General features: G+C 42.1%; 1 protein-coding gene across 1 annotated transcript; it reads right to left on the bottom strand.

The window, feature by feature from the left end:
- Positions 1–5,174: 5,174 nt before the first annotated feature.
- On the bottom strand, positions 5,175–6,077 carry LOC117713382 (putative vomeronasal receptor-like protein 4). The gene has a single exon (XM_034509597.1). The coding sequence runs from the start codon at positions 6,075–6,077 to the stop codon at positions 5,175–5,177; it is 903 nt and encodes a 300-aa protein (XP_034365488.1).
- Between the last annotated feature and the right edge of the window lie 3,679 nt (positions 6,078–9,756).

The raw sequence follows: 9,756 nt of genomic DNA, 5'->3' as shown, positions 1-9,756 counted from the left end.
ACCCATCTCAAAAATATTAATCCAGAATTGCTTCTGTCAAAAGGAAATGCAGGGACAAAGAATGGAACAGAGTCTGAAGGAAAGACCATCCAGAGACTGCCCCACCTAGGGATCCATCCCATCTGCAGACACCAAACCCAGACACCATTGCTGATGCCAAGAAGTGCTGGAGCCTGGTAAAGCTGTCCCTGAGAGGCTCTGCCAGAGCCTGAGCAATAAAGATGAGGATGCACGCAGCCAACCACCAGACTGAGCACAAGGACCCCAGTGGAGAAGTTAGAGAAAGGGCTGAAGGAGCTGAAGGGGTTTGCAACTCCATAGGAAGAACAAAATTATCAACCAACCAGACCCTCAGAAAGCTCCCGGGCACTAAACCACAAACCAAAGAGTACACATGGGGCGGGGGACATATGGCTCTAGCTGAATATGTAGCAGAGGATTGTCTTATTGGGCATCATTGGGAGGGGATTCCCTTGGTCCTGTGGAGGCTCGATGATCCATGGTAGGGTAATGCTAGAGTGCTGAGGCAGGAGTGAATGGGTGGGTGGTGGAGCACCCTCATAGAGGCAGGGGAGGAAGGAGGAGATGGGGGTTGAGGAGGGGAAACTGAGAAGAGGAATAACATTTGAAATGTAAATAAATAAAATAAGCAATAAAATGAAAAAAGATATTTTATCTAAAAAGAAAAAAAGAAAAAGAAAAAGAAAAAGAATTTACTTTATTTCTAGAAGTTCACTATGGATATTGTCACAGTTTGCCCAAAATGGAGGAGCATTACAAATTGAGATAGTCATGGTGAACAGTTAGAACCCATGTAAAAGGATGAAATGAAGCTTTCTTAATAAAAAGATAAGGAAACGGGTCATGAGAATGAGAACACTGTGCAGCTCTGATGTCTGAACTGGGACTGTTTGCTAATGTACAGCTGTGGAGGTAGAGGACACACCTGGGATGTCTGTACAGGAAGGGAACTATTTATTTCTGTACAGGAAGGGAATTATTCATATGATCTTCATATGAATAAGTGCACAGTACCATTGACCCACTGTGCAAACCCATGAGACTGAAAGATTATGTCACAAAGAGAAGAGAGAGGGAGGGAGAAGAGGGAGGAGGGCAAAGGTGAAGAGAAGGGGAAAGGTTGGAAATGGAAAGAGGAGTGGAGAGACAGAAGAGAAAACCCTCACCTCACTATCTATGAGGGTGGTACTGAGGAGAGGAAGTTTGGTCCATGATAGGCAGACAGGTGAGGGCCAGTAATAGTAAGAGAAAGTAAACATCCAGTCAGAGACAAAGGCTTAAAGGCCTGGCAGGCTTTTTCTCCTGTCAGGAGGGCCCCCTGTCTGTGACTGCTCTGAGAAGCTAGAGGCTAGATCAGGACTTGTTTACACTAGAGATTAAACATCAACCTCCCTTCCTTTGTTCAACCTGAACAAGCTTAGAGTAGGGAAGAAGGACACCCTCACTGAAGATCCTTAGAACATCCAGCTCTCAGACACTGGGCTTCAGCTTCTCAGTCCCCCTTTGCTCTGCACAGGGTCCATCTGTGTGTCTTTACTGTGTGTGCCCTCACTGTGTGTGTGCCCTCACTGTGTGTGTGACCTCACTGTGTGTGTGTCCTCACTGTGTGTGTGACCTCACTGTGTGTGTGTCCTCACTGTGTGTGTGACCTCACTGTGTGTGTCCTCACTGTGTGTATCCTCACTGTGTGTGTGTCCTCTCTGTATTTGTATGTCACTGTATGTGTGTCCCTAACAAAAGCCTTTCTTCACTTTGTCTGCTGTTTCTCTTTTCTGTGTTGGATAGTCTTTTCGTTACCTCTACAGTTTGTTTTTAAACTGTCAGAGAAAATGAACTCAATCAAGACCCATAGACAGGAATGTGATGACTAAAGAAACTCCATTTTATGCTGCACATCCATCATGGTACCCATTAGTTGTTCGTTTGTTTTTTTCTGACTCAAGTTTCTGGAAATGTAAGTTCCTGGTACTCTAACTCAGTGACCCCAACTCAGCAATGTACAGCTGTCATCATCTACTTGTTATGACATAACTGTCTTTTGGCATCCGTGACTTGCTTGTGCAGACATCCAAGGACTATCCTGAGGTCACCTTGGCTATCTAATCTTGGCAGAGTTTGGTTGTGCAGATGCTCAAGGTCTTCTTGTTTTTTCATCTTTAAATATCCTTCCCCCACCTGCCTTTGTGTGGCAGTCTCAAGTTTGGCTCAGAGATTGTTGAAGCTAATAGCTTTAATAAACTATTGCAGTGGTATGTACTATGTTTCTGACCTTTCCCTAAAGGTCACAAACTCTATGACAGTAATAGTAGCATAGTGCAATACCAACAATGCATTGCAACTCCAGATCTGATCATGCTACTGACTTCTGTAATATAATAGACAGATTTGTAGCTTATTAGAAAGTTAAACGTCCAAAACAAGAGTAAACAGGCAAGAAGTTGTCATGCAGTCTGCAGTTGAAACTTTCTCCAAGGGGTGGTCCTGGGCCTGATGGTGACAGCCTGGACCCTACTGAGATGAGAGGCAGGGCATGTAGAAAGATTCAGAGACACCTTTTCCAGATAAATCATGCTTTCTCAAATGTTTCCTAGGACTTCCTGAAAGAAACTGTAGTCATACCTCTGAACCACTGAGCACACAGAGAGTAGAATTGTGCTTCTCTTGGACAGGGAGGTGGGGAGTAGGTGAGCTGTTGGTCCTAGGTACAAGGTTGCCCTCAGGTAGAATAATTCTATGGGTGTAGTGCACACATGGTGCTGTGGTGTGCACTGTGGTATGCACAGAGAATTCACTGAGACGTCAGGGGCTTTCACATTACCCAGGAAATGATAATGATAAAGCAAATGGATGTAATTTACCTCATCTGTGAAATCTGAGTCTATCAAAGCCATATCTATTAAAGGTTAATTATATATTGCTTTTATTTTTAATACTACAAGAGAAATTACAGAAAAGAAAATGACTTTGTATAGAAATGCCAGATGAGGTACTGACCTCTCATTCTCACCCACATTGCCTACTCCATAAGATGGTGGATATGCTGTATACACACACGTAGTTGTCTGAGACACAGCCCTCCTCCTCAGCAATCTATCTCATAGCAATCTGGAAAAGGTGTCTGTCTTAGGGTTCTCTAGGGGAACAGAACCAAGGGGATTAAAAATTATAAATATACTATATATAATAAATAATACAATGTAATTTGATGTATATGTTCATATATAATGTTATTATGTCAGCTTTAAATTAATAACAAGAGCTAAATAACACAGGAAATACTGAGACCCAATGTTCCCCTCAGTCCTTGAGTCAGGAAACCTAACCTTTTAGAGTAGTCTTACCATAGCTATCTCTTCCTGGAGGCCATGACTTGTACTTAGTCCACAGACAGTGCCTCAGAAGTCCCAATGTGGCTCCAGAAGTCTAAAATTTTCTAGAGAGCCCCTGGTTCTTATCTCAGCAAAGGAGTCAGCCCCAGAAGCAGGAACAGAGCAAATCACCTCAGAGTCAGGATGGAAGGCAAGCAAGCATGAGGCAGGATGGTCTTCCTCTGACACACACTTTTAACCTGGGCTGTTATTATTAGATGCCACCCACAGTCAGGTGGGTCTTCCCACATCAATCAAGACAGAACAATTCTTCAGGTGAGGTGCCCTACTCAGGTGATTATAGTTTGTGGCAAGAGAATCTAACCACAACAGTGGTCTCCAATCTATATTATAAAACAATAAAAGCCTAGTTTATCTTAGCAAAGAGCAGTATTTCAGAGACCCACTGCCTGGACTATCTCTTGGTTCAGTCCACAGAGTTTTACTCTTGGACCAGGGAAGGAGCTCAGGCAGCCTTGGGTCCTCTCCAGGCACAGCTCAGCTGCAGAGAGAGCAGTTCAACCCCACTCCCTGCAAGATCTGTTAGGGTTTTCCTATTTATCTTGGGGAGGAACTGCAGCAAGCTGATGGGCAGCTTTGGTGAACAGGCCTTTGTGACTCTGCATCCCTTCAGGAGCGGCAGTCACACAGCTCAGAGCACAGGAGAGCATCACTGGGATGACTGCAGTACAGTGTCTTGAGGATGCAGTGTCGATGCAATTTCTGGACTCTCTGGTTCCTCCAGGGCTGGGGGTTGTGAGTTCTTGGAAACACCAATGTCCTGTGGCTTGGCAAGGCCATACTACCTTAGTTTCACCAAGCAGGTCCCCTGTGCTCCCTTCTCACTGTGGTTCTCTTGTCTGTGGGCCAACAGGGTATACCTGCACAGCATAAGGGAAGACAGAGTCTGGGATTCAAGGGGACTAGGAGGCCTAGAAAACACTGGATGTTTAGTTCATAGCATAGTTACTGACCAGGAGCCAGAGCTGGAAGCTCCAGTGCTAACACTCTGACAGTGGGGTATTTACACATCAGTGTGTCAGTGAGGCCTGACCAGGAGCATGGTCTCCAGACCTGCCATGGCACCATGTGAGAGAGGCTGTTTCCTAATGTTCCATCGTGTTATTTCAAGGTCTAACCTGGTTATAATTGTCCCATTGCACAAATACTAGTTATCTTAGCGGTTTTGGAACCTAGCTCTGTCATATAGTTGATGAAATTTGTCTGGTGCTGCTGACTTCACTTGTTTAACCATGGTCTGTATTTTGCCCTGCAAGATCAGCTCAGATAAAAGTCATCCCCTAATCTCTCTTGCTCTTATGGTCTGTCTTTGGAAGAAACATGAAATATTGATTTCTGACAGTAGCATTACCTATAGTAATATCCCCAGTGCTAACAAAGAGCTAAAAGTAACATGGCTGGGATGGAGGAATGGGAAAATGGTAAGAATCTTCTGTCCACCTTCATAGAAACTCTGAACTTAAGAATGTGCAGTGTCAGACTTCATAAAAAAAGAGATGTATTTTTATAATGTTTAATTTAATGTTGTGATACACTAGAACATTATGACAAATGTCAGTTCAGTGGAGAATTTCTGAAATTCCAGCATTTGGCATCCCAAGGCACCTCAAGATCACCCTGTACTATATACTGACTGCCAGGTCAACCTAGAAGAAACAAGAAACATGATGTCCCCCACCTATAAAATTCAACATGGCAAAGCGGTTTATAATGTTCATGTTTTAACTCACAGAGAATATCTATAGAATGTAATTTCTACACTTATCAGCAAATATGCAAGACATGGGGAATGCGTATGTCTCTGCTAATCAGAACATAGGGGCTAAAACTAGCATAACCAAGTTCTAAAAATGTTTTAATATTTAGCAAAATAGAATCATGCATTACCATGAAACCTTTGTAAAAGGACAGAATAAAATCTACCCAATAGAAGAAAAGAAAACAGGTCATAAGAGTGAGAACACTCCATGTAGCTCTGATTTCTGGAGGGGAGTTCTTTGCAAACCTGGAGCTGTAAAGGTAGAGGACACGCTTGTGGTGCTTATACAGATGGAGAGCCATGGATCCACTGCTCCAGCCCATGAGACTCTGAAAGATGACATCACGAAGAGTCATGAGACAGAGGAAAAGCCACTTGATGATATGTCTGGATTGGAGCATATAACAGTGGCCAATGTACATTATAGCCACAGACTTGTTCAAGCCACTGCCTGCTTTGATGTAGGAGAGCAAGTTGGAGCTTATGAGAACATTGACAATCCAAAAGACAAGGAGAAAGGGAAGAACTTGGCATGCTGTTTGTGGCTTGAGCTTTGTCCAAAGGGTGATCCTGGGACTGATGGTGCCAGCCTGGACCACGCTGAGGAGACAAGTGGTACAGATGGAAAGGCCCCGTGACATTCTTGCCAGATAAACCACAGCTTTACAGCCAATATCTCCTAAGAAGTTTCTGAAATAAAACATTGTGGCTATATCTTTGATCCCTGTGCTACAAATAATGATCATATTAGAAAATGCCAAGTGGATGAGAATAATGTTGACAGGCTTTTTCTCAGTCCTCAAGGCAGGCACGTATATATGTCTCACAAATATTAAGGTATTTCCCAGAATTCCAGGTCCAGCAAGAGAAACAAAGACTATTGCCTGTATAATGATATTCCACTTCATCTTAGGGTTTTATACACAGCACTGGAAAAAATCATCTAAAAACACACATATTTTCCCTGCTTATTCTGATGAAAATGGTCTCAAGTTCTTTTTGGTTTGCTTGCTTTGTTTTTGTGTTTTGTTTTTTTGTTTTTGTTTTTTTTTCATGCTCATGGAAGTGATTATGGCTACAATCAGGGCATAGACTTGATAGTTTCCTGCCTTACATGACAAGCTTTCATCCCTCAACTTCATATGACCATGCTCTTCTTCTCAGACAAAAGCTAAATGCATGACATCACTTTGGCACTTTTCAAACCAACACAGTCCTGAGCATTAGCCTGGCAGGCTCCTTCCTTTCCCTTCATCTCACCCAGTGTGAGCTCAGGCTACTTACTGGACTGTGTTCTTTGTGTTCTTTACCCTGATCCTCTTCACTGCCCCATATGCAACCATCAGTCACATGATGTTGAACTCTTGAAAAACTTGTAGATTCTCAGAAAGTTGTGCTTGTAACAAGTGGACCAGGTTCTGAGGTGAGATGATATGGTATCTCTTCTTCCCAGGCCCCTTGACCATAAATTATACAGAAGTTAATGACTTAGGGTATGAAAATCTAGATTAATGGTCTCATAGTGGGACTACCTGTCATCAATATTTATGGGTAGAATTATACTGATGGTTATTTCCTTTTGACTTCTATTAATCCTGTTATTACCCTTTCTTCTGGGAAATGCATTTTCTAACAAAATTCCAGGAAAACTGTTCTTATAGAGTGTTGACAAATGCATGTCCTTCCGATTGTTTTAAGGTTGGTTCAATCAATTCTGAGTCCTTCCCAATATCTCACACTGTGATTGTCATCTTTTTTGAATGGTATCTTTTTTACTTGTTTTTTTACCTTCTATATTGAAGGCAAGATGAGCCTTTGAAGTAGAAACATATTCCATTGGCTTCATCCCTCGCAAAACAGAGTGCTTCACATGGCAACATTAGTTTCAAATTGTTCTCTACAATTTGGTGTCTTCTCCACATCAAGATTATTTCTGAATTATTTTGAAGTCACTCTTATAAATGTCACAGTGGAGCTTACCTTTTATAGGAATATGGAATATCCAAGGCTGATCTTTTCCCAACTACTATGCCTTATAGTACCTGCTTAGAGTTTCATCTCTTATGCTTTGCCTGTCCTCAGATGAATATGTAGCATGTATATCTGCTCCCTTTTCAACTGGTCAGTTGACATTGGTCTTGTATGCAGTATGTACATATTAGCATAGCGCTCAACAATTACCTGTTGCTCAAGGAACCTGTTGATTTTAAAACCACATTAATCACAGAGATGTACTAACAAACCAATTTTGAGAAACATTTGAGTTGAGCTCTTTCCTGAACATTGATGAAGCTCAGAATTCTGGAGAAGTCAATTCACTTTGGATGAACAGTTGGTAAGGATTTAGCACTTCCTTACTTGCTCAATAATGAAAGCTTTCAGGCTTCAACCAACTTACTGAAGGGCATGGGCTATCCTTCAAGAAACATACTCACAATTCTTCATTTTCTCTCAAAGTCCCTCTGTATCAATCTGCTTACAATGTGATAGCTTTTCAGATATTCCTGTGTGATCACTGTGATGCCAGCAGCAAAATGTGTAGTGATGAAGTTGCCTTTAATTTCCCAAACATTGTGAAATTTATGTTGGAAAACCTACACACACACACACACACACACACACACACACACACACACACACACTTTTTATTCTAGGGTGACTGGGAAGAGATATTTATATACCTATTTAAAAAGATTTTTTAACCTTCACTCTGTGTGAAACTAATCAAATCAGGATGTTCTTTCAGAAGTGGGTCATGGACCAATTAGAGAAGGCTAAATTGTAAAATCAACAAGCTCAAGCTTTGCAACCAGCTACACTTTGTCTGTTGAATGCTGTCTTTTCTAATTGTTATATCCTGGGCTTTGAACAACTTACTTGGCCCCCTTAAGACTCACTAATATAGGGAAGGCGCTTTGTACCATTCAGGTGTATTGTGAGGTTTCAGTGGAGCAAAGGCACATAGTGCTTAGGACAGTGTCTGCCCAGTGTTAACATGCTCTAATAGCCATTGCTCTAGGATTTTGTGTCATGTTGGTGTCTCCCACAATTCTCTGTAACTTCACATTGTGTTACATTTGAGTCTGGTGATGAAACTTCAGGATCAATAAAACTATAACAAAGAAGGACAAAGTCCTCATTCTGAGAAAACTAAAGGGCACCAGATATAAGACACTGTCAAGTAGAATCTCTCACTCCTGTGAGGACAAACACACAAAATGGAGGAAGAGCAAAGGAAAGCTTCCCTACACTCAAGCTGAAATTTCAGCCCATGTCCCTGTACCTGCCTGAGCTGTAATGAGCATCTCAGCTGCTCACATGCAGTTGCACTTTGCTCCCTCATGGACATGGAAACAATTCTGGAGGGCAGGTGGGAAATGAAAGACTGCTTTCTCCCCGAATCTTGTCACCTTAGAGGAACACAGACCCTCTCTTCCAGCACCCCCTGGTCATCCCTACCTCACAGCATCTCTGTGAAGGTGAAAGGCAGCTTCATTCCACTGTGACATGATAGGACACTCAGCTGAGGAGTCTGTGCAGGGCTCATGGTGAGTGTCCTCACAGCACAGCAAAGCCCTGTTTATCATCTTGGAGCCCTGGGCTCACAGGAACTGTCACAGCTGACATGATGTCACCAGCAGGAGTTTGGCTCCAGGGGAAAGGGCTCCTTCTGCAATCTTCATCCTTGATGCTAGCTCTGTGCTCTCCCTGGTGCCTTGTCATTTGTTGAGCTAGAAACTTTTTGGTCCTAATTGCAGTGCCTGTGGTGATAAGGAGGTCTGTGAAGGTGAACAGTACCTTGAGTTTCCTCATGCATGTGACTTTTTCCTCCTCTCTCTTCCAGAGTCAGGAACTTAAATAGGAAAATCCAGAGAAACTGAGCAAAATTTTCCCTGAACATTTCAAAGCTGAACAGCACCAGGGCTGGAGAGATGAATCAGTGGTTAATCACTTGTTGCTCCTTTAGAGGACCCAGGTTCAATTCCAAGCACTCACATAGTGGTTTACAACCATATATAACTCCGGGGGACTTAATGCTGTCTTCTGACCTCCATGCGCATCAAGTGCACATATGGTACATAGACATGTATGCAGGTAAAATGTATACAAGTAAAACACACCTAAAAAGGAACAAATATAATAAAGTGAAGTTCACTTTATTTATTTTTTTTTAAAACCTCAGTACACAAAGAACAAAAAATGTCCAAAGGTTAGAGTCAGTCTCTGGTGTGATGGTGTGGTGTCCAGGGCAGAGCATCAGGGTGACTTTTAGAAACTGTGTCTCTTTCTTGCTGCAACCACTGACTTTATGCAGAGGAGTCAACTCCATTCCTGGATGAGTTTTTTTTTTTATTTCTCCTTTTGTTTTTGTCTTTTTTTTCTTTAAATTCTTGCTGAATGTCTAAAATGGACTGCTGACTTTGTGGTCTCTGTCTCAAATTTACTGAATTTTCTTTCATTCTGCTTATTTGAATCCTTTTTAAGGTCACTGAGTATTTGAAAAACAATTATTTTTTCATTCATCTTTTCAAACATTTCATTTTCTTGTTGGGAGCCGACTTTTAGCAGAAAGCGGCTATCAGCTTT

This window comes from Arvicanthis niloticus, chromosome 8, assembly GCF_011762505.2.
Source record: "Arvicanthis niloticus isolate mArvNil1 chromosome 8, mArvNil1.pat.X, whole genome shotgun sequence".
Classification (NCBI taxonomy): domain Eukaryota; kingdom Metazoa; phylum Chordata; class Mammalia; order Rodentia; family Muridae; genus Arvicanthis; species Arvicanthis niloticus.
The sequence above is the reverse complement of the archived record's forward strand: the minus strand, read 5'-3'. Positions and strand labels throughout refer to the sequence as shown.

Excerpts from the sequence above, each read along its gene's own strand:
- LOC117713382 (XM_034509597.1), bottom strand. The coding sequence starts at position 6,077 with ATGAAGTGGAATATCATTATACAGGCAATAGTCTTTGTTTCTCTTGCT.